This window comes from Strix uralensis, chromosome 17 (genome assembly GCF_047716275.1).
Source record: "Strix uralensis isolate ZFMK-TIS-50842 chromosome 17, bStrUra1, whole genome shotgun sequence".
Taxonomy (NCBI): Eukaryota; Metazoa; Chordata; class Aves; order Strigiformes; family Strigidae; genus Strix; species Strix uralensis.
In genome coordinates this window covers 16610074-16634039 of record NC_133988.1, presented here as the reverse complement: position 1 = coordinate 16634039, position 23966 = coordinate 16610074, and the positions used below count along the sequence as shown (strand labels likewise).

Here is a 23966-nt window from a genome sequence, read left to right as displayed (position 1 = left end):
TGGTCCTGGGGGAGCTGTTTTGGGGAGGGTATTTTGGGGGGCTTGTTCCTTGGCGGGGGCTGTTTTGGGGAGAAAGATTTGGGGGGCTTTTTCTGGGGGGAGCTGTTTTTGGGGAGGGTATTTAGGGGGGCTTGTTCCTTGGGGAGGGTGTTTTGGGGAGGGTGTTTTGGGGCTTGTTTCTGGGGGAACTGTTTTGAGGAGGGAGATTTGGGAGACTTTTCCTGGGGGAACTGTTTTGGGGAGGGTATTTTGGGGGGCTTGTTCCTTGGGGGGGCTGTTTTGGGGTTTGTTCTTGGGGGAACTATTTTGGGGAGAAAGATTTGGGGGGCTTTTCGTGGGGGTGGGCTGTTTTGGGGAGGGAGATTTGGGGGGCTTTTCCTGGGGGGTTCTGTTTCAGGGAGGGTGTTTTGGGGGGCTGGGGGGCTGTTTTCAGAGCTGCTTCAGGGAGGGTGTTTGGGAGCTTGTTCGGGGGGGGCTGATTTAGGGAGGGAGATCTGGGGGACATTTTCAGGGGGAGCTGTTTTGGGGAGAGTTTGGGGAGCTGTTCCTTGGGGGGGGGCTGTTTCAGGGAGGTTGTTCCTGGGGGGCTTGTTTTGGGGAGGCTGTTTGGGGGCTGTTCCTGGGCGGGGGCTGCTCCGGGCTGTGCCGGTGCCGGGGAAGGGCGGGGGCCGCTCCGCAGGCGGGTCCCGGTGCCGCCCGCCCCCGGGGCCGGGGCGGGGAGGGGCCGCTCTCCGGGACGGGCCCCGCGGCGACTCGGCGGGACCGGAGCCGGTGGGACCCTTCGCGAGACGAGCCGAGGGTACGGGCCGGGGCGCGGGGTCCCGCAAAAACGGGGGGTGGCCGGGCCGGGACGCAGGGACCGGGGGCGGGACACGGAGACCGGGGCAGGATGGAGCCCCCGGGGCAGGACACGGGGACCGGGACAGGACATGGAGCCCCCCCCGGGGCAGGACCTGGGGACCGGGGCAGGATGGAGCCCACTGGGGCAGGATACAGGGACCAGGGCAGGACATGGAGCCCCCCGGGGGCAGAACATGGAGACCGGGGCAGGATGGAGCCCCCGGGGCAGGACATGGAGCCCCCCCGGGGCAGGATACAGGGACCGGGACAAGATGGAGCCCCCCCAGGGCAGAACATGGAGCCCCCGGAGCAGGATACAGGGACCAGGGCAGGATGGAGCCTCTGGGTTGAGGACAGGGCTGCGGGCTGAGCTGGGCAAGGCAGGGTGCAACCCCATGGGATCCCCCTGGCACCTGTCTGGCCAATTTGGGGGGCTCCCCGCTCCAAGGGTGAGGTGCCGGCCGCGTTCCCACGGGCAGCGTTGAGGAGGGGGCTGCCAGCGGCTCTGAAACTCCTCCGTTGGACCACGCTGAGTTCATGGCTCTTGCCCAGGGGAGCCCCCGGCGGTGCCGTTTATTTTGGAAGGTGGTTGGTTCACTCCGGGTGAGCGTTTCCACCGGGGCTGAACGTGAACACGATGTGGTTTGAGTGATTCACTCCTACCCGGAGCCCTTTGTGCTTTAGTTTGAGGAACACTTTAATGTGGCAAAATCTGCACCACCCGCTAACGGGGCATCCTCCCTGCCACTCGCCCAGGGCATGTCCCTGCCCGTCCTGGTGTCCGTGCCCCCGTGGTGGCCTGGAGTGGGGGACTAACTGGGGATACTGGTCTGGCTGGGAGGTAACTTGGTGGAAAGCCGGGGAGAGGTGGGAGTGCACGGCGGGGAGCGGGCGGGAGGGTTTGTGTTGGATGCGAGAGCCGGGGCCGTGCCGGCGAGCCTCGGCGCGTGGTGAGCTGCTCCTTGACTCATTTATTCCGTGGGGTGAGGAAGTCTGAAAAATAAAAACCCAAATAACTAACAAGCCAAATAAAACCCCATTGACAGCACCTTTCCTGGCAGCGGCTGTGCCCACAGGAGCACCCGGCCTGACAGCACCGGCCCGTCGTTTCCGACATGAGCTTCTTGCCCCGGTCGCTGGCGGCAGCGCTGGCTCCCGGCCCCACCTGCCCTTACACTTGTCCCCTCGCTTCTGCCCCATGTCCCCGCGGGCTCCGGTCCCGTGAGCATCCCCAGGGCTGCCAGCCACCCAGCCAAGTCCCCGGGCCAGTGTCCCCAGCTGATTCCTACAGGGAATCATGTCCTGTGCCGGTGGGCTCCGACCGCATGTGACAGCCCGCTCCGTGTTTGGGCTTTTGCCTAAAGCTGAGCTTTTCTGGGACTGGGATTCCCAAGGCAGCTCAGAGGGGTCAGAGGCTCCGTCCCCACGTGCAGCCCGCAGGGTCGGCGTGCTTGGCAGTCCCCTCTTCTCTGCTGCCCGAGAAAAATCGGCCGTGCCAGGGCCCGCATTTGCCCGGGGTCGGGGTGTGGGACCTGCGGGCTTTGGCAGGTACTTGTGGAATTTCTTGCAGAGAGGGTGATGGCAGGAAAGTCAGCAAAGAGGAGAAACCGTGTCGGCTCTGTGGCTCACCCTGCGTCTCCCAAGGCTGCACCATCCCCATTGGGTGCCACCCAGGGCTGCACTGTCCCCTCTGGGTGTCCCCCAGGGTGGCGGGGAGGAGGGAACCGCTGCCCGAGGGCCCCCTCATTGCTGCAGGATGTCGGGGCCGTTTGCAGCCCTCATCCCCCATGTCCACCCCGTGGGCCCCCGCCGTGGGGCTGCCCTGGGCGGCTGTGGGACACGCTGCCTAATTAGAAGCACGTTATCGGGCAGAGATCCCTGCCCGCCCCGGCAGGGCCCAGCCTGCCATTATGGCTTGTTGCACAGAGCTGCAGCCCAGCAGAAAATGATACGTTTCCCGGCTGCTTTTTCTGTCCCGGGGACCCGCAGGGAGGGCTGAGCTCCCCAGAGGCAGGAGCTGGGCTAAGCCTTAACGCTGCTGTGTTTCGTGGGTGTGTTTTGGTGGGAAGCGGGGCTGGGGGACAACCCGGGGTCACCCACCTGCCTGGTCGTGCCCCTGCCAGCACTGCGGGCCTGGAGGGACCTGGCGGGCAGGGCACGGCACTTCCGCTGGCGTGGTGCAGTAGCGTGGCTCTCCTGCAGCCCTGTTTCCCTCTGGGCAACCTAAACCGGTCATTTTTTTGTTCTAACCACTGCTCCTTCCCTCCTGCAGCCCCCCCTGGGCCGCAGCCATCCCCCTCCTGGTGCCCAGCGTGGCAGTGCCAGCACCGCAGGCACCCGGGGCTGGATCCCACCGAGCCCCCTGGGGCTGCAGGAGTGGTGGGGCATCAGGGACCAGCCCCAGCCCTGCTGCCTCTGGGCGCTGCAGGATGTATCCCAGGAATGTTTTCTTTCCTTGGGCGGCAGATGGGAGCACACAGGGTCTGCTCTGTGCCCTGGCCTGGGCTGCACCCAAGCTGACCGCAGCAGGGAGAGGCAGCAGGGCCGGACTCGCCCTCGCCCGTTAGGGCTGCGCTTTGAAGCCGGCAGCGCCGCAGCTGGTGGGGCCTCTGCAGATCTGAGGGGTCCCCACGGCTGGGCAGGTGGGCACCCAGGAGAGCCGGGGCAGGCAGGAGCGGCCGGGAGACCCTGGGCTGCAGGGGGGGGTCCCACTGGCCCCAACCGCTGCTGGGGTTGGCGTGGGACCTGCTCCCACGCGGGGACACAGTGTCCCGTGGGAGTGGATGGGGAGGGATTTGGGGATGACACTGGGTTTTTCTCTGCCAGGTCTCCTGCTCTCGCAGAAGGAGCTGGGGGTCGCAGGTTGCTCGTGCCTGTCCCCCGGCCAGGGAGCATGGCAGATGCTGAAGACCCCCCCCGTGTCATTGGTGGCGATGCCGGGGAGGGCCCAGGGGATGATGGGTCCCTCCAGAATGATTCCTTCCCGCTCTCCTCGCTGGCCAACCTGTTTGAGAGCGAGGACACCCCGTCCTCCGCCGAGGCAGCCCGGGGCCCCCCTGGCACTGGGGACGGAAAGCAAAACCTCCGCATGAAATTCCATGGAGCTTTCCGGAAAGGCGCCCCGAAGCCCATGGAGCTGCTGGAGGCCACCATCTACGAGTCGGCTGTGGTCCCCGGGCCCAAGAAAGCCCCCATGGACTCCCTCTTCGACTATGGCACCTACCGCCACCACCCCAGCGAGAACAAGCGCTGGCGCAGGAGGGTCGCGGAGTGAGTACAGCGGGGAGCAATGGGATCGGGGGGCACCCTGGGTGCAGCGCCGTGGGTACGGGGATACCCGGCAGCTGGGGATGGTAACAGACCCCCCACGGCTCTTGGGGTGGTACTTTGGGGTGCTTTGGGCAGGGGGCAGCTCCCAGCCGGTGCCAGTGGCCGCGCTGGGCTGTGCCGTGCCGTGGTGTGGGTCTGCAGCCCGGCGGGGCTGTGGGGCCGGGAGTGTGGCTCCCCTTCCCCCTTGCCGGTGCCGTGAAAGAGACTCTGTGCGCCTGGCCGCTCCCCTGGCCGGTGCGGACGTCTGGCTCCCCGGTATGAAAGGGCTTTTCAGGAAGGCCTCCGCCCTCCCTGCGCCAGGAAACCAGAGCTGGGGCGGGGGGGGCAGCCCACGGCCGGGCACACAATGCCCCTCTGTGCTGGGCACCTGGGCTGGCTGCCGTGGCCCCCCGCCACTCTCCCCACCCTGGCTTGGGGGTGTCCCCGTGCCCCGGCGGGAGCTTGGTCCCCTGGGTGGGCAGGGATGTGGGTGGGCGGAGGGGGTCCGGGGTGCCCTGTGTGCCCCGAGCCCCGGAGATCCCTGTCTGGGGCAGCTGCTGTCCCTCCTCTCCCAGTTCCCAGTGCCCGGAGCCGGCCGGTTGTCCCTGGCCTGTCCCGCTGCCACCAACTGCTCCAACCGGTCTGGCTTCGCCCACGGCGCTGGAGCGTGACTGTGGCCTGGCACGGCTGGGGGGGCACGGCTGGGGGCCTGAAATGCACCTGCCTGGGAGCTGGCAAGGTGCCCACCAGCCCCCATGGGCAATACTGGGAACACTGGGCTGCTGTGGGTGGGGATGCTGCCCCCAGCCCCGTGGGTGACCCCGGCTGGGGGGTGGCCCGGGGTGCCCGTGCCCTTCACCGGCGGCTGAGCAGCCTCGAGCTTGTTACACGGGTGGGAAACCGAGGTGCTGGCGCTTCTCCCGCAGGAAGCCAGTGCCGGGCGTGAAGGGGCCGGCTCCCAACCCACCCCCCGTCCTCAAGGTCTTCAACAGACCCATCCTCTTCGACATCGTCTCCCGGGGGTCCCCGGCCGGCCTGGATGGGCTCCTCTCCTTCCTCCTCACCCACAAGAAGCGCCTCACAGACGAGGAGTTTCGAGGTGAGGCCCTGGGGCTGGGCCTGCCCGGGACCCCCGCGGTGCTGGGGCTGTGCCATGGCACTGGTGGTCCCCGTGTCCCTGCAGGGATGGGGATGCACAACCCCGGCACGGGGAGCTGCGGCACCCAGGAGGAGCAGGGATTTGGCCATGGGATGTGGGGCTGGGCACCCCCATGGCCTGGAGGGGCTCGCCCCGGCCCCCCCCCTCAGCACCCTCTGCTCCCAGAGCCCTCCACGGGGAAGACCTGCCTGCCCAAGGCACTGCTCAACCTGAGCGGGGGCAGGAACGACACCATCCCCGTCCTCCTCGACATCGCCGAGAAGACGGGCAACATGCGGGAGTTCATCAACTCGCCCTTCAGGGATGTCTACTACCGAGGTAGGGGCGTGGGGCTGCTGCCAGCCCTGCCCGGGCATGGGGGACCCCAGGGAGGTTTGGGGACCGAAGCAGCGGGGACGCTGGGGAGGATGGAGGATTCTGGGGAGGTTGGGAACTGGAGCAGCAGGGACCCTGGGGAGGTTGGGGGGCTCCAAGGGGACTTGGGGACTGGAGCAGTGGATATGTGAGAAGGCTGGGGACCCGGGGGGAGTCGGGGGGGTGAGGCGGGGGCTGACGGGCGCCAGCGGCGCAGGTCAGACAGCCCTGCACATCGCCATCGAGCGCCGGTGCAAGCACTACGTGGAGCTGCTGGTGGAGAAGGGAGCTGACGTGCACGCCCAGGCCCGCGGCCGCTTCTTTCAGCCCAAGGATGAGGGCGGCTACTTCTACTTCGGTGAGTGGGGAGGGAGCCAGTGGGTCACTGGGGGGGACCGGCTGCTCCCCAGGGGTGCCCCCGCACCGGGGCGAGGGTGACGGGCACCCCGACGGCATGCTGTCCCCACAGGAGAGCTGCCCCTCTCGCTGGCCGCCTGCACCAACCAGCCCCACATCGTGCACTACCTGACGGAGAACGGGCACAAGCAGGCGGACCTGCGGCGCCAGGACTCTCGTGGCAACACCGTGCTCCATGCCCTGGTCGCCATCGCCGACAACACCCGCGAGAACACCAAGTTCGTCACCAAAATGTACGACCTGCTCCTCGTCAAGTGCGCCAAGCTCTTCCCCGACACCAACCTGGAGGCGCTGCTCAACAACGACGGCCTCTCCCCGCTCATGATGGCTGCCAAGACCGGCAAGATCGGGGTACAGTGACACCCCCCCCGGAGGTGGGGGCCCTCTGCCCTGCTGTCCCCGGCTGCAAGGGCTGAGCCCCTGTCAGCTCTTGGCTGAGCCCTGTCGCACTCAGTGCATGTCCCTGCCACGCAAGCAGCACTTCTCTGCAGATGCTGTTGGAAACCGGGGTGTGCAGCTTATTAACCTGGCTAATTACCCCCCCACTGCTTTCTGTCCCTTCCCTAATTAACCCCAGGCCCTCAGCACATCCCGTCCTTTTCCCTGACTTGCCCTTGACCTCCGGTGGTGTGGGCAGGGGGGGTGTTAAAAATGCAAAAGCTGCAGCGTTCTGGGGGGCTGCCTGCTGCGCCGGTGTCCATGCACCCCAGGAGCACCCCGGCCCCCCCTGGGGCGCAGCGGGTGGGTGGGGGTGAGCTGTGGCAGAAGGGGAGCTGCCTGGGGAGGGGAGTGGGAGGAAAGCGGGGTGTCCCGGGCAGGGGGCGGGGTGGGCGAGCGGTCCCTCCCCCCTGGCAGATCTTCCAGCACATCATCCGGCGGGAGATCGTGGACGAGGACGCCCGGCACCTCTCGCGCAAGTTCAAGGACTGGGCGTACGGCCCCGTCTACTCCTCCCTCTACGACCTCTCCTCACTGGACACCTGCGGGGAGGAGGTGTCCGTGCTGGAGATCCTCGTCTACAACAGCAAGATCGAGGTGTGCAGGGGCTTAGGGGGGGCCAGGGGGTTGCCAGGGCCCTGCTAACAGCCCCCCTGTCCCACCAGAACCGCCACGAGATGTTGGCCGTGGAGCCCATCAACGAGCTGCTGCGCGACAAGTGGCGCAAGTTCGGGGCCGTCTCCTTCTACATCAGCGTGGTCTCCTACCTCTGCGCCATGGTCATCTTCACCCTTGTCGCCTACTACCGCCCCATGGAAGGCCCCGTGAGTCCCCCGTGGCCCGGGGAGGGGCTGGCGGGGGGGTTGCCGGGTCTCTGCCTGCCCTGGGGCAGTGGAGCGACTCAGCTCTGTCCTTTCCCCGCAGCCCCCCTACCCGTACACCACCACCGCCGACTACCTGCGCCTGGCCGGGGAGATCATCACCCTCCTCACCGGCATCCTCTTCTTCTTCACAAATGTCAGTGCAGCACGGCGGGGGGGTCACCGCCGAGCCAAGCAGGGGCTCACTCCCTGCCCAGCTCCTCCAACCCTCTCCCTCTCTCCCCCAGATCAAAGATCTGTTCATGAAGAAGTGCCCAGGCGTGAACTCCTTCTTCATAGACGGCTCCTTCCAGCTGCTTTAGTACGTGGGGAACCCCCAGGGCCCCCCCAGGGCCACAGCAGCCCTGGGCCAGTAGCCAGGGGTGGCTGTCGGGGCGGGGGCTGACCCTGGCTCTCCTCCAGCTTCATCTACTCAGTGCTGGTGATCGTCACGGCGGGGCTGTACCTGGGCGGCATCGAGGCGTACTTGGCCGTCATGGTCTTCGCGCTGGTCCTGGGCTGGATGAACGCGCTGTACTTCACCCGGGGGCTCAAGCTGACGGGGACCTACAGCATCATGATCCAGAAGGTTGGGTGGAGTTGGGGGGGTCTTCTCCTTCCCCAGAAGGTCTGGTCCTCCTGGGGATCTGCAGCCTGAAAGGAGGGTCCTCCACGCTTTCTTTAGGGTTTCTTGTGGCTCACCAAAGCCCTGCTCTCAGCCCAGCCCTCCCTGCAGTGTGGCTTGGCGACAGTGCCCCGGCACACGGCTGAGCACTGTGGGCCAGCACGTCTCACCCCACTCTCCATCACTTGCAGATCCTCTTCAAAGACCTTTTCCGCTTCCTTCTGGTCTACTTGCTCTTCATGATCGGCTACGCCTCAGGTAGGCACCTGGCCGGCAAGCCGTGGCTCGGGGGAAGGATGAGTCTTTAACAAGCGCCAGGCCAAGAGGGAATGGCCTCAAGCTGCGCCAGGGCAGGGTCAAACTGGCTCTTAGGAAGGATTTCTTTGCAGAAGGGGTTGTTGGGCGTTGGAATGGGCTGCCCAGGGCAGGGGGGGAGTCCCCATCCCTGGAGAGGTTGAAGAGTCGGGTTGACCCAGCGCTGAGGGATCTGGTGGAGTTGGGAACAGTCAGTGGGAGGTTCGTGGTTGGACTGGAGGAGCTTCAAGGGCTTGTCCAACTGAGATGATTCTGGGATTCTGTGAGCCCTGTGGAACAGCACGGAACAGCCTTTGCCTCCTCCTGCGGTGGAGAGGAGCTCAGCCGGCATGGAGCTGCATGGGGGACCTGCTGTGGACCCCATCCTCGCTGCTGCCCCCCATGGACTCACCATCCCTGTTCCTCTCCCCCAGCTCTGGTGTCCCTCCTCAACCCGTGTCCCAGCAGCGAGTCCTGCGGTGAGGAGCCATCCAACTGCACAGTGCCCACCTACCCATCCTGCCGGGACAGCCAGACCTTCAGCACCTTCCTGCTAGACCTCTTCAAGCTCACCATCGGCATGGGTGACCTGGAGATGCTCGAGAGCGCCAAGTACCCTGGCGTCTTCATCATCCTCCTCGTCACCTACATCATCCTCACCTTTGTGCTTCTCCTCAACATGCTCATCGCTCTCATGGGTGAGACCGTGGGCCAAGTCTCCAAGGAGAGCAAACACATCTGGAAGCTGCAGGTACCACCCCGGGAGCTGCTGGAGTGGGGGGCTCCAGGGGCTGCCTGTGCCTGGGGGGCTGCAGCACCCCAAGCTCCTGGGTGAGGGACCCCTGTGCCCCTGTCCCCACGTGGCTGAGGGGTCCCTGGTGTCCCCGGCAGTGGGCCACCACCATCCTGGACATCGAGCGCTCCTTCCCTGTGTTCCTGCGGAGAGCCTTCCGCTCAGGGGAGATGGTCACTGTGGGGAAGGGCACCGACGGGACACCTGACCGCCGCTGGTGCTTCAGGTAAAGGCCGGTGCCGGGACACCGGGCTGCAGCCGAGCCCCCCTCACCGCAGCCAGCGCCGTTTCGGGGTGCCAGCACCGTGTGTCCTTTGCTGGGTAGTTTGTGCTAATCCAGAGCCAGGTGGTGGGATGGTTCAGGGGGGCAGGAGCTGCCACCCTGGCTCCCAGCTGCTCCGTGCGGCCCCTCTGGGTCTTGCCCTTCCCCACAGGGTGGACGAGGTGAACTGGTCCCACTGGAACCAGAATCTGGGCATCATCAGCGAGGACCCGGGCAAGAGCGACACGTACCAGTACTACGGCTTCTCCCACACCGTGGGCCGGCTGCGGAGAGGTGAGGGGGGTGCCGGGGGCTGGGAGCATCCCTGGGGGCTGGCAGCTGGGTGGCAATGATGGGGGGGCAGCCATGGGGTCCCAGCGCTGATGAACTCCCGCTGTCACCCCAGATCGCTGGTCGACGGTGGTGCCGCGCGTGGTGGAACTCAACAAGAGCTGCCAGCCAGAGGAGGTGGTGGTGCCGCTGGGGACCGTGGGGACGGCGGACACACGGGAGCGGCGGCACGGCCAGGCCTCGAGCTCCCCGCTTTAGCCCGACAGAGTCTGCCCCGGGCCCCTGGCACGGCACTGGCACAGCCAGCACCACGGTGGACTAGGCTGGACGGTGCTTGTCTGCTCCTCAGGGATTCGTGCAGCCTCCGTCCCTCTGTCCCAGCGGGTGTCCAGCCCAGACTGGGGGGTCTCGGCCCTGCCCCGGCGGTTCTGGGGAGCTCCAGCTGTCACAGACGAGCTCCAGTGCCGCCACTTCGCTTTGCCGCGCCGGGGCCGTCGGCCGTGCCGTGCCGGGAACCTCTGCCACAGGCAGGGTGCGGGGAGCGTGGCCCCCTCCGACCACCGAGGCCAATGGTTTTTGCCACACGTTTTTGCACAAGATTTATACGACTATTTATTTAGTAATAAAGACTGACCTGCCGCTGCCACCTCCTCCTGGCATTGACTGATTCCGGCTGGGAGAGCGTCGCTGCAGCAGGTCTGCGGGAGGGAGCCAGGAGTTTGCAGCTCCCTGTGCCATTCTGTGCTGTGCCATGCTGGGCTGTGCCATGCGTGCCATGCCGTGGTGTGCCATGTTGTGCCATGGTGTGCCATGCCGTGCTGTGCCATGCCATGCCGTGCTGTGCCGTGCTGTGCCGTGCTGTGCCATGCTGTGCCGTGCCATTCCATGCTGTGCCATGGTGTGCTATGCCATGATGTGCCGTGCCTTGCCATGCCATGCCGTGCCATGCCGTGCCGTGCCATATGGCCACCTAGCACCCTGACCCCACCCTCCTCTGCAGACAGACCCTGCCGTGGTGCCCGGTGCTGCCAACCTGCCAGAGCACCCTGTGCCTGCAGAGCCGGGCAGGGGGCACCCAGCAGCGGGTGGGGGTCGTGGCTGGCGGCAGCACCTGGTGTTGCCCCCCCCCCGGCCTTGGCTGCTCTGCCCCGGAGAGGGGGAGCGGGGTCCTGGCAACCCTGCGGTGGGCCAGAGGTGTGGGGCTGCGGTGTGAGACTGCGGTGTGGGGCTGGGCGCAGGGCTGGGCGCAGGGCCGGAGCTGCAGGCTGCGCAGCGCCGTGGCCGGGTGCCGCTGGAGGGCAGCGCAGCCCGCGCAATGCAGGAGGGAGCGGGGAGGCCGCGCCGGGTCCTGCCCCACACCCGGCCGGGCACCCGCCCCGGGGTCCCTCCGCACCCCTCGGCCCATCCTCGGCTGGGGATGGGGGTCGCGGGGTGAGGCCCGGCGGCCCTTGAGGGGTCCGGCTGTTGGGCAGGGAATGGGGATGAAGTTTCGGAGCTGGGGGCTGCCTGGCTGCTGCGGGATGAGCTCCCGGCGGGATGGGCAGCGGGACGGGCAGCACTGCCTCGGCAGGATGCTTCCCACCCCATCCCATCCCATCCCATCCCATCCCCATGTCCACCCCTTCCCCTTCCCGTCCCCATTCTGTCCCCATCCCCTTCCCCATCTCATCCCCATTCCCATCCTCTCCCATCCCCATCCCCATCCCAACCCAATCCCCATGTCCATCCCCATTCCCATTCTCATCCCATCCCCATGTCCATCCCTTTCCCTTTCCCTTCTCCTTACCCATCCCCTTCCCCTTCTTCATCCCCATTCTTTCCCCATCCCCTTCCGCATCCCATCCCATCCCATCCCATCCCATCCCATCCCATCCCACTCCACGTCACCTCTTCAACCGTGATTCTCCTTTCCTGCTCATATCCCTTCCCAGCCAGGGCATGGTTTCCCTTTGCAGCTGGCCACTGTGGAGGTCGGAAGGATGGGTTTGGGTGGGCACCGGTGGCTCGATGGCGTGGTGGCACAGTGACACGGCAGCAGAGACCCTGGCCAGGGCCCTGGAGGCAGCCCAGCTCACTAAGCAAATGATATAGCAGAAAAGGGGACACTTCATCTTCAAACTTGATTACTCGCCGTTAGCTTTAACTGCACTGTCTCCGTTTAAATGTGATTTACATATATCTCTCATATTGTGATTTAAGTATTTCCCCAGGGTGAGGGAATGAATAAGTTTCATTATCACTACTTAGGAGAGGCTGAGGTTTCAGCTCTCGGCTCACGCTGCATAATCGAGTGAGGAGCTGAGCCGGCTCCCGCTTTCACGCCGGCTGGTATTTGAAAATGATAAACTTTGGTTTTGCCCAGCCGGGCGTCTGGGCCCCACCGGCTACACATCGGCCAGCCCCGGCCAGGCAGCGCGGGGCGGCCAGGGGATCCCTGGCACAGGCCTTGGCCACCGGCACAACCGGCTCTGCACCCCGGCCACCCCCATCTGTGGCACCGGAGACGGGATTTTCCAGCATAATTGGAAATAAACCAATTTTTTTCCCCTTTTATGCAAACTCTGATGTCCCAGAGACAAGGGGCCACGTGTGAGCGGGGTTTAAAGCAGCTGGGGTGCAGGAAGGGGGGGCATGGCCGTGCCCAGGGCCCTGTGCCATCACGCTGAACCCCGCGGTGGCTCCATGGGGTTGGGGACACCACGGCCACAGTGGTGACATCCCGGCGCAGGGTGCCCCTGCCACCTCCGGGGCTGCAGGGCTTGTGTTTGGCCCTTTTACACCCTGCCCTGCAAAGCCCTGAGCTATTGCACCCTCTGCCTTCAGGCGTGGCCGTGGAGGTGGGGGGCACCCCGGGGGCCAGCGGGGTGGGGGGGGCTTGGGCACGGCCCCCTCCTGCCCTCCCCACCCCCCCATCATGCTGCCTTGCCAGCGATGACAAACCCAACAAAGGGAAGAGAAAAGCACTTGTCATCCAGAATGCGGAGCGCGGAAGCAAATTTATTTTTAGATAAATCTAAAGCTTAATTTGTGAAGCTAATATCAATCAAAATGAGAGATGGGTTTTTTTAAGTCCTTTTGCAGCCGTGCAATTTATACTGCCTGTCTCTTCTCCTCACTCTCAAACAGCAAAGGCGGCCGCTAAGGAAGTTCAGTATCAGCCTCGTGCACACCTGCCTTCGAAATTTTTATTTATTTTTTTTTACAGGAAGATATTTGCAGACCAGAAACTTCATCATTTCCCCCGGCGCGTTCCTGCAGTGCTCATGGGGTGCTGCTCCCGGCTGGCGGGGGGGAGGCTCTGGGTGGTGGTGGCTTTGCCCTAGGTGCTGGGATGTGGCTCGAGGGTCCCTGTCCCACCCCCCCAGCTGGTCTCCGCATGCGCTTTGGGTCCCCCCAGACTCACCCGCGGCAGTCCTGGATGGAGCCAGGCACCCGCCAAGGAAGGACCCGTTTATTCTGTGTTACGTGTTTGAAGTCTTCCCCCAGTGAAATCCTCCTCCGAGAGGGAGCTAGCTGAGGGCAGAATTAACCTGCTAAATAATAAAAACCCCGCGCACCTCCTAATGAAATGTAACGACTGCAAGGCCTGCAAGATGGATCGCGCCGTCGCTCCCAGCCGCTCGCCCTGATTTATGGCAACGTGGGAAATATGATGGAGGCAGCGCTAATGAATGCCCCCTCCGAGGGGCACCGGCTATGGGGCAGTTTCTCCCGGGGCCCCCAGTGAGGCTCCTCGGCGCCTGGGCCTCAGTAGGGTCCCCCTGCTTTGGTAGCCCCCAATGCAGGGGGCAGCCCCACGGGGGGGCTGCAGCCGGCACCGCACCCCATGCCCAGCACAGGGGGACCCACCAGACCCGCCGTGCTTCAGCCTCACCTTTCGTCTTTTTAATGACAGAGATCCAAGCAAATATTTCCCTCCAGCCGGTCTAATTTTAATGCGCAGGCAGGCAATGGCATCCCCCCCCCTCCAACCCAGTAACGTTAACCTCTGTGAAAATTTCCTTTTGTCCCAATTTCTCTTTGTTCCCTGGATCGGCTGTCACGCCGCTCGCTGCCGGTGACGGAGCGGTCCCCTCCCGGCACGCCATAAATATCGGCAGAACCACGCGCGCCGCAAGAGAGCAAAAAACGAGACAAATGGAGCCGCGCGCCCCGGCTCCGGGCACGTGGCTGCACGGCTGCGTCCATGTCCCTGTCCCCATCCCTGTCCTGGCTGGGGGAGAGAAGCACAAGGGAAAAAAAAATAATAATAATAAAGCTTTGCTCATGGCAAACCAGCCCCGGGCAGGAGCAGGCAGCACTACGCCTGCAGCGCTGCCGTGGGTTTCCACCGGACCCGGGCCCGCAGCTGGTGGCAACAGCCATGGGCAAGTACCTGGTTAAAAATGGTTCCAATTCTGGAGGTGGGTAAGTGGAAAATAAAACAATCCCCACCCGTGCGCTCGCAGCCACGCTGGGGGTCGCAGGCTGCCCCCGCCGCCCTCAGCCCCCGCCCCGGCCGGGATGCCGGTGTGACACGCCATATGTCACCGCCGCGGGACGCGGGGAGCGTCCCCCACCCAGAGCTATTTGGGATTTAATACTATTATCTTAATGCAACCGGCTCATTGTTTGGGCTGGGAAGCTGCTGCCAGGGCTGAGTAAAAGGGGGTGGGCTGGGTTAGGGGAGAGCAGCCCCCCAGGCGGAGCGGGGCAGCCAGAGAGGCCCCATGCTGCCCCGGCACCAGGAACCAGGGGACAAACTTGGTGACAAACTCGGCTGGTTGGCGGGAGAGATGCCATCGCTGCACCGGCAGCGGCTGCGGGTCCCGGGATGGGGCTGTGGTACCCGACCCCCGGCGCCCATCACCCGGCCCTCCGGGCTGCCAGCGGGGAGCATCCCGCGGGGGCACGTGGGGCCGCAGCCCTAATCCCGGGGGATTTGGGTGCCCTTTGGGTGCGAGGCGGGGGCTGGCGCTGGGGCCGGGATTAATGGCTCAGCATTGTTAGCAGGTTATTTATAGGTGCTCCTCCTGCACCTATAAATCTGCAGGGAGGAAGGCGGGGAGCAGGGAGGGGGGGGGTGTCCCAGCTCCAGGGGGGGGCCCAGGGGAGCCCACAGCAAAGCAAAGAGACTCCAGAGCACACGTCCAGCGATATCCTGGTTTTACTTTGGGAAAAACACCATCCGGACACACGGCTTGTGGGTTTTGTGTTGGTTTTTTTTTTTTTTTGATTTTTTTTTTCCATTTGTTTTCTCTCATTTTTAAAACAATATAGTGCAGCCAGCACTTCTCACAGTAGAATATAATGGTCAATTTTAGTATAAAAAAAAAACATTCTCAGAGATTTGTAAATGCACTTAGTGCTTGAACAGGCCTTTCAGGGATACAGTACCTCTTTTCCGAGCACAATCACCTTGGGTTTCATCGGGGTATTTTTCTTTTTCTTCCTTTAAACATCAAAACACTTTGTATTTTGTGGTGCGGAGCCTTTTTTAAATGAATAAATCTATTAAACACATAATTACACATAGTGAATAACGGACCATAATGAGCATTTTGGAACTTTTTTTTTTTTTAAAAAAAAAAAAAAAAGGAGAAAAAAGGAGGTATGTGAGCACCCCGGTACCGCGGTCGCCTCTAACCCAGAACCAAGGTAGAACTGACAGTAAGGGGGGGAAAAAAAGCACCCTGGAAGTGTGAGATCCAGGTGGGTTCCCGGGGGGTGCTGGAGGGCAGGAGAGGGGCTGGGGGTCCCGCTGGGGGGACCGAACCTCCCAGTTGAGTGGGAATAGGAGCCGGTGGCCAACACAGGGCCGGGCGAGAGGAGGAGGATGAGGAGGAAGAGGGGTGGGAGGAGACTCTGTAGCAGCCAACACGTAGATGTACAGCCTAGCCAACTAAAAAAAAAAATAAAAAATTAAAGAAACAAAAAAAAATCTATTCAAGTTTTCAAGTGTTTTTCTTAAATAGCCTCCAGACTGTCCCCAATTATTAGCTTTAATCAAAGCAGTGCAAGTTACGGACTTCAGCTACAGGTCAGGCTCAAGCTCCCTGCGGCCGCCGCGGCTGCCGGGCTGGCCCCGGCTGCGGCGACGCTCCCGGCCGGCCGCGGCACCGGGCTCTGCCCCGCACCGAGCCGGCCGGGCGCGCGGAGCGGAGCCTCCTCTCCCTGGATAGCAGCAACTCGTAGCGATTCCCTGTTCACATTCGTGGAGATAAAATGATTTCTGAGCTATATAGACAAGCGGTCCCTTCGTCGCTCGGCTTCCAGCGGGTTGCGGGTGTATCCAGTCTGGGGACCCCGGTGAAATGCCAGTGTCCCGGGAGCCCTTTCGGCAGCCGACCCCGTGTCCCCCTCCCCGTCCCCCCGCCCTCGCCGCCACGGTCCGGTACCCGCGCGGTGCCGGAGGGGAGCACGGCTCGCGCCGAAGTCCTCGCCCTGGGTTTGGGAAAAGCAGCATCAATTCCTTATCTGTAGACGGGCAGGCGGATGTGGGCGTGCTGGTGGTCCAAGAGCCTTGGCACAGACACGGTCTCGTAGCCCTTGCCCAGCATCTGCTCCTTGATGCAGGGCGGGTGGATGTCGTTGATGAGATACTCCAGGGACTGGAGGCTGCTGCTGAGGATGGAGGTATTGCAGAGCGTCTTGCTGGGCAGCCCCTCGCTGGGGGGCACCCCCAAATCACGGGGCCCGGCCCCCAGCTCCGGTGGGTTGTAACAGTCGCTGTTGGGGGTCACCAAGATGCTGTTCCAAGGCGGGGCGAAGTATTGCCCCACCGAGAAGTTGCCGTGCATGCAGTTCAAGGGGGACGAGCTCACCTTCTCGGCCGCGCCGCCCAGGGCGTAGGGACGCGAGGCGCCCGCGCAGGTCTCGGGGGACTTGCTGAGGGCCCCCCCACCGCCGCCGCTGCCCCCGCTGTACATTCGCAGGTGCTGCTGCTGCTGCTTCTGCTGCCAGACCAGGTAGTCCATGCCCTCGGGGTAAACGCCCGCCTTGGCTCCCAGGGCCGGGTTGGAGCCCAGCGCCAGCTCGGCGCCCTTGCGGCACTCCGGCAGGACGGCACCAGCGTAGGCAGCGGTGCCGGGGAAGGCGCCGTGCTTGGCCGGGCTGGGGTTGGTGGCCACGACAGCCGGGCAGCCAGGCTGGGTGCCCTGCGCCTGGCACTGCTGATTGATCTGGTAGATGATGCTCTGGATGGAGGGCAGGTTGGACGGCGGCAGGGCCAGGCTCCGGCCCGCCAGCGGCAGCACCGAAGCCGCCACCGTCACGTTGGGGGGCACGGGACCCTCCAGCTGCTTCTGGCCACCGTGGTAGCTCAGCTGCCCGGCGCAGGAGGGACCTTGAGCTAAAGTGCTTGACGCGGGGTAGGGAGCGACGCCGACCTGGGCGGGCGAGAGCTTAGTCCGCTTCCCCTCCGAATTCTTCACCACGCTTTTGCCAGAGGCTTTGACGATGGCCAGGAGCCCCTGGTAGCCGCCGGCGTGCAGGGGGTAGGGGCTGTAGCGCTGCCCCGTGGTGTCGTAGCCGTTGACCGTCCGGTTAAGGTGCTTGTGCTGGGGGACCCTGATGTTGGTGGGGAAGATCTTGATGGTCAGCGGGCTGTTGGCCACCTTCTGTGCGTAGGCGTCCAGCTCGGCGGGGCTGGGGTAGCGTGGGGAATGCATGGGTGCCGCCGTCTCGCCTGCGGGAGCGAAGCGTAGGGTGAATCCGGTGCCGGCAGGAGGAGGGGGACCCATCACCCCCCCGCCCCCAACCCCCAGCTCCCACCCGCTCCCGGCAGAAACCAGGTCACGGCACCAACCTGCCCCCTCCCGCTGACGGAGTCACTTGTAAGTGGCCTAAAATAAACTCGGTGTGGAGAATGGAAATGTCACTTTACCCAACGGGGGAATCTTTCTCCGAGATTGGATTTAAACTACATTATACAAGCAATTTCATGGGTGCTTTGCGCTGCTACGAGAACCTCACCAAAAATGGAAAAGCATTGCATTTACCAGCCATAAATCAGCAGTTCCTATAATGAGCACAAAAATGTCACTTTTATGCAATTTTACAGATGAACAAAACTGGTGAAATTAACTGTGGTAACCTACTGGAGTCAGCAAAAGCCACTGCAGAAAAAAAAATTATATATGTATATATTTTTGTTCCTTTCAAACTCTTTCCCGAGCAAGTTTCTGCCATTCTGGTGTGAAAACTCATTTGTCGTACCCATTATACTTTCATTTGGAGTTTATCTTGAGTATCCAATGAGCCACCAACTGTGAAAATGATTAAATCTACAAAATCTATCTAATAGATGGAATAAATTAGGTGTTTAAAATCTCCACACACACACAGAGGCGCACGCACATACACGCCGGCACGTGGGGGACGATGTTTGCTCCCGAGCTGTCCCAAAACCCCCGGCCCTGCCAGGGGACATCCGCAGCACCCCGGGAATGCTGGACCCGGCGCCAGGCTTAGCAAGGAAGAGATGGTCAAATCAGGGGGGGTGTTTAGGGCTGGCACCCCCCCACTGAGGAGCCCCAGCCCTCCCAGGGCCCCTTCCCCTGCTGCCAGGCAATTTTGGCAGCGCAGCCCCACGGTACCTGGGGGAAGGGGACACTGGGGAGCACTTTGCCCCGGATGCCACCAGGACCAGCGATTCCTGATGCCACCAGGTGCCAGGTGACAAAGCCACCGTGGCAGAGCTGCGCCGCCGGCCGCGTTCAACACACCCAACGAAGTCGTTAAACCCATCTGCAATGCCTGGCTCGACCCTGCTCCCAGGGATGCTCCGGCGCCGCTGCCCGCACGCACAGGCATGCCCGGAGGAACCAGGCACCACATCAAAACCAGGATTCGGGGGGGAGGTGGGGGCATTGGGAGCTGCAGGGCTCCACGTCACCCCCCGGGCAGCAGCGCGGTGTTCGGGGAGCCGCTCTCCGTCCTCTCATCAGAGCGGTGCAGCAGTAATTTAACAGAGCGTTCACCAGCCAGTCCTCCCATTAAGCTAATGTTATGGGCTTTTTACAGGTGTCTTAAATAGACATTGTTATTAACGAGTATATTAAGCCAATTAAAACCAGGGCCTTTGAGTAGGATTTAATGTAGCTGCCGGGAGACAGGAGGGACGGCAGCAGCAGCTCCCCACGGCGGGACACGTGCAGGCACACGGCATCCCGGGCTGCGCCGCCGGGCACGTCCCGGGCATCGACCGTCCGACCACCATAAAGCTCCGGAGCCCGGGTGGCACCTTCAGAGCAGCCCCCGAGCTGCGGGGGTGCGTGTGAGTGTGGGTGCTGGGTGCTGCTGGGCCCCCGCCTGCCCGCCGGCACGGCACGGCGAGCCACGCACATCTGCATTCCCCTTCATGCCGGCACCGCTGTCCTTGGAGGTGGCAGCATCGTGAATACTCAATTAACATGACACTAATTAGCTGGTGACACTTGCAGAATCCCTAATGAGCCCGTTCCACAGAAACGCTCCTTTCCAAGCAAAAACAATTAAAAAAAAGAGGGGTCGCTGCCGGAGGGAGGGACACGGCATCACCCGTGGGCACCACGGCTCCCCGGCGCGAGTCACTGACACCCCGTCCCTGAGCGCCGGGTCTGCGGGTGACACTTTCAGGACAGCCCCGTGCAGTCCCCCCCGCTGCCCCCCGTGGGACGGGCAGAGCTGCCTTGCCCGGGCGAGCCCAGCTTGGCCGAGGGCTTCCCACCCATGAGCCCCGGGAGCGCCACGGGCTGACCGAGAGCCAGCCGGGGCGGGGGGGGGGGGGACGGGAGCCGCCTTTGTCGCCTCTTCGCGCCAGCTGGGTTGGCTGTGACAAGCCACCAATTCGGTGTGTTGTCACATATCAGGGTGACGCACTGAACCCCCGCCGGGAAAATTACAGAGCGACCGATTTCCCGGCGGCTCCCGGCGCGCTGGCGGCTGCGCGGCTCTACCGCTCCCCCTCTCCACAGTAATTACTGCTTTCTAACGGGCTGTAATTACTGCGAGATGCAAACTCTCCTGAACCACCGCCGTCACCCGTCAGGCGCAGGCAGCCCGCCTGACACCAGCCGCTCTTGCCGCCGGCTTCGCCCACCTCCTCTTACACTTGAACCATCGGAGCCGTCACACCGGGGCTGGCGGGCTTCACCGCGGACCCCCGGCGGGTGACACACGGGCAGCCCCGGTTCTTGCCACCCCTAAACCAAACCCAGGCGCTGGCAGCACGCCGGCCCGGGCACAGGCACCCACCGCTTCTCCCAGCAGATGCTTCGCCGGCTCCCGGCTCCCCCCTCCCTCGCCGGCATCCCCACGGGCTGCGGCCGGCACACCCCCAGCTCCGGGCTCCCCCTCCCTCCCTGACCTGCTCTATTTTTCCAGCCTGCACTCAATAACAGCTAAATAATTGAATCTGCTCAGCAGCCAAAGATTTGGTTTGAATTTTATTGGAATTTTAAATTGTTTTGTTTCTTCAGTATTTTATTACTGTAAATGGAAAATGCATCGCCCGCAGTAATAATCCGATGGCTTTTTATATTACTCCAAGCTTCTGCTCAAAGCATTATTGGAAAGCCAGGCAGAAACGAGAAGCCATTATAATGGCAGCACAGGCTTATAAGATTATGCCTCCAGCTAAACAACTTTTTACTTTAGCAAATTGGCCACCAAACCCGGTTTGAGACACAGATGTAAATCCCAGACCCCACCGGTGCCGCGATCCGGAATAAATCTCGGTTTATGGGTCGGGGAGCTCCGGCCCTGCCGTGCCCAGAGCAAGGCAGCTCCGTGCAAAATGTCCAACACGGATGGGGGGTGGCAGGTGAGGGATGGGGGTGCCCTGAGGAACCCCCCAAAAGCCTCCTCTGGCGTGTGCACCCGCTGTCAGCATCCCTGGCACCCCCAGCATCCCCCGCACCTCCTGCAGCCCCAACATCCCCCTCATCCCTTCATCCCCCCATCCCCAGGACCTCCTGCATCCCTGTCGCCCCAGGCCTGCGAGGGCTGGGGAAGAAGAAAAGATGGGGAGAAAGGAGGGGAGGGAAGCCAACCAAAGCCATCCTTGTGGCAGGAGAGACCGAGGCTAACCAGAGGCTGACGATTCGGGGCTTGTGTGGCGCAGGAGTCGGCCAGCACGAACCCACAACAGTCCCCAATTACCCCAGCACCGGCTCCGCTGGGACACAATGGGCGCCAGCAAAGCCCAGCTGCCGGGCCCCTAATTAACCCTGATTTTAACTGCACACTTTTAAAGGCACTAAAGCGGTTACAAAGTGGAGAACAAGGCAGGGTTAATAGCGCAGACCTAAATTGCAGGCCCGCGGGGCCCGGGCCCCATAGAAATAATAGACCTGTCTGGGCTGCTCAGCTGTCAGTCAGGCGAACAATTTGGCACCCGAGGAGCTCGGTGACGGCACAGGAGCGGCAGCACCGGGGCTCTGGCAATCAGTGTCTGCTCGGTTCAAGCAGTTGCGAGAGCAAAACGGCGCCAGGAAAGATGCACAGCACCAGGAAGGATGCTCAGCGCTGGGAAGGGTGCTCATCATCAGGAAGGATGCTCAATAATGGGAAGAATGCTTGACACTGCGAAGGATGTTCACGACCAGGAAGGACGCTCAGTACCAGAAGGACAGGAAGGATGCTCAGCACTGGGATGGATACTCATCATCAGGAAGGATGCTCAATAATGGGAAAGATGCTTGGTAGAAGGAAGGATACTCAGGACCAGGAAGGATGCTCAGTACTGGGAAGGATGCTCAGGACCAGGAAGGCCAGGAAGGATGCTTGGCACCAGGAAGGATGCTCAGGACCAGGAAGGATGCTCCACGTTGCTCCCACAGCCCGGCTGCCCCAGGTGCCCCCAGCCTGGCGCCGGTGGCAGCATCCCTGGCTGAGCCCCTTCATCCCTGGAGAAGGGCGAGCGCGTGCAGCAGCAATTTATGGCTTTAATTTTCAGGCCATGATGCTGCAGGAGACGCTGCAGTTGCTCTGCTCTGGGAGGGGACGGCGAGCAGGACATCGGGGTGCACAGGGGGTACATCCCGGGGATCAGCACCACAGCCCTGAGCAAGGGCTCAGCGGGACCAAGCCAAGCAGGGAGGTGGTGGCAGCATGTGGCACCTAAGCAGTTAACAGCCGGCACGGAAGACACGCACTGCCTCCCTCCCTCCCTCCCTCCCTCCCCTCCATTCCTTTGCTCCTCTGCGAGATAAGATGGGACAAACCTTATTTTTACACATCGAAAGCACTAAAATATTTTGCAACAAATGAAAAAAGTAATCTCAGCAGTAAATCTGAATAAAGCTGCCAAAGGCGAAGCCGCAGCTGGAAGGTACCTGGCGCCTCGCCCAGGGCCCCAAAGGAAGACGCTTTTCACCCCCGGGTTTGTCGGGGCTGTTACCGGCAGCGGGACACCCCCACCTCAGGGTAACCCCATCCCGGGGAGGGCGAGACGGCAAGAGCTGCCCAGTGGGACCAGTCTCGGTTTTCTGCCCCAAACTGCAAGGTGAAGCCCCGGCTGCTCTGCCCACCCTCCCCTGGCCTGGTCCCGTCTCCACAACCACCCGGGGAAGGGGCATTTCTGCCCTGAGCATCCTGCCAGACCTCGTCCTCCCGGTCCTGCCTGGCCCCTCTTACAGGAAAGCGCTGGGGTTTCCAGCGCTGAGCTCCCGTTTCCCTCCTGCTCTGCCTCCCCGAGCCTGCGGGGCAAAAGGGCGGCAATTAGGAAGGATTTTTAATTTGCGCAGGGGCAGGAGGGGGCGGGAAGGGGAGCGATGCTGAGAGCGCGCCGGGCAGAGGCAGGAGGAGACGCTGGGGACCTGAGCAGCCGCTCAGTGATCGGCGTGCCAATGGCTCTTATTAAAAAATAATCGTGCTGCAGCCTGCAAATGAATTAAACTCAGCAAAAGCTGAGAGCTCATCCCCTGGCTTTGGGATCAGGCTCCCTGGTCCCCTCGCAGCAAGGAGATCCCAATGTCTTTGAAGCTTCAAAAAAGCATCAGAAACACCCTTTTTCTCTGCCTGCAACACTGGGAGCAGATTTTGGGAGAGCTAAACCCTAAATATTTGCAAAACACTTGGAAGAAACCTCAATATTTGGAAAACACTTGGAAGAAAACAAACAAAACCTGGTACATTTAACAAATCAATAAAAGCCTTGAAGTTTAGGTCCCAGCCCCAGGTAGCAAAGCTTCCTGGGCAGGAACAGGCTGCCCCGGCCCCGCAGGGGCCTGTGGCCAGGGAGCAGGGGGCTGGGGCCAGTGACCCTAGTTGAGAGCAGAGCCAGTCTCAGGGGGTCCCCGGTGGAGCTGGGGGGCTCACTGGGGGATGCTGTCCTGCCCCAGCGTGACCCATGGGCATGCAGCCCCCAGCCCCCACAGAGCTGGCACGGGCCCCACATGTCCCCTGAGCTGGTTTTGGGGTGCAGCCAAGCAGAGGGGGTGCAGCCGGTGCTGTGTGTCCCCCCCCAGCCCCGCGCCGCTCGCTCTGCGCCAGGCAGGTTGGGCTGCTGTCACATCGCACCGGCTTTCCCACCCTGTGAAGTGCGGTGGTTTCTATGGTGACGGTGTCCCCAGGATGGGTGGCGCAGAGGCCACCGCGCTGCGGCGGATGCGCCGGGGGGCTGGGGACCCTGCCGGTGTAGGGGGCCACCCCTCTGGCGGGGGGGCAGGGCCACAAACCACCCGTGACCAGCACCCTCAGCATCACCACAGCTACCCCCCAAAATGCTGCGTCCCCGCTGCAAAACCCCCCCGCTGCAGGACACACACCCCCCCCCGCCCCCAGCACCCCAGCCCCCGGCATGGAGCCAGGACAAAAGCATCCTCCGGCAGAGCATCCTCAGCGCGAGGAGCCGAGAGACAAATGCTCCCCGGCTTCGGGGGCTTAAATTAAAACCAACTACAGAAATAATAGCGGGAGAAATCCATCTGAATAAACGTAGGTGGCAAACCCCGCGCGGCAGCCGCGCAGGAGCCGTAATCTGCAAAGACAACAAAATTCATGACAAAGCACAAAGGGAAGCGCCGGGCTTCGCCGTCCCCAGATATTCATCCGTTAACACGTTCCCTTTTTAGGCTGACATGTCATTTCAGACGGGCCTTTTTTTCCTCCCCTTTCTTCTCCCCCTCGACGGCGCGCGGCTCTGCCGAGGCGGCTGCTGAATTGGATCACCTCAGGGCGAGCACTTTATTATCTGCAGTCAAAGCGTCACCACAAATACCCGTCTACACACACACGTGTCACTTCCCATTTGTCTCCTCCACGAGGTATTAGCGCCGCGCGTGCCGCCGTGCCACCGCGTCCACCGGCAAACAGCGCCGGGCGGGAGCTGCGTGGGGAGGGCAGTACCGTGGCCGTGAGAT

General features: G+C 62.7%; 2 protein-coding genes across 3 annotated transcripts in view; one reads left to right on the top strand and one right to left on the bottom strand.

Annotated features, from left to right (window-relative positions):
- The first annotated feature begins 762 nt into the window (after window positions 1–762).
- TRPV4 (transient receptor potential cation channel subfamily V member 4) lies at window positions 763–10288 on the top strand. The gene is made up of 16 exons (XM_074886999.1): window positions 763–799; window positions 3667–4110; window positions 5076–5248; window positions 5474–5626; window positions 5880–6020; window positions 6132–6430; window positions 6935–7114; window positions 7183–7341; window positions 7442–7534; window positions 7626–7699; window positions 7801–7966; window positions 8194–8260; window positions 8731–9047; window positions 9188–9315; window positions 9524–9645; window positions 9758–10288. Exons 2-16 carry the CDS (start codon window positions 3734–3736, stop codon window positions 9898–9900), a joined length of 2592 nt encoding a protein of 863 aa, XP_074743100.1. The 5' UTR covers window positions 763–799; window positions 3667–3733; the 3' UTR covers window positions 9901–10288.
- Window positions 10289–14770: 4482 nt separating this feature from the next.
- FAM222A (family with sequence similarity 222 member A) overlaps window positions 14771–23966 on the bottom strand; it is a 29789-nt gene continuing 20593 nt past the window's right edge. For both annotated transcript variants that reach the window (XM_074887731.1, XM_074887730.1), the window contains exon 3: window positions 14771–17308. In XM_074887731.1, the coding sequence (XP_074743832.1) occupies window positions 16095–17308 (1214 nt within the window). In that variant the 3' untranslated portion in view covers window positions 14771–16094. The remainder of the gene's footprint in view (window positions 17309–23966) is intronic.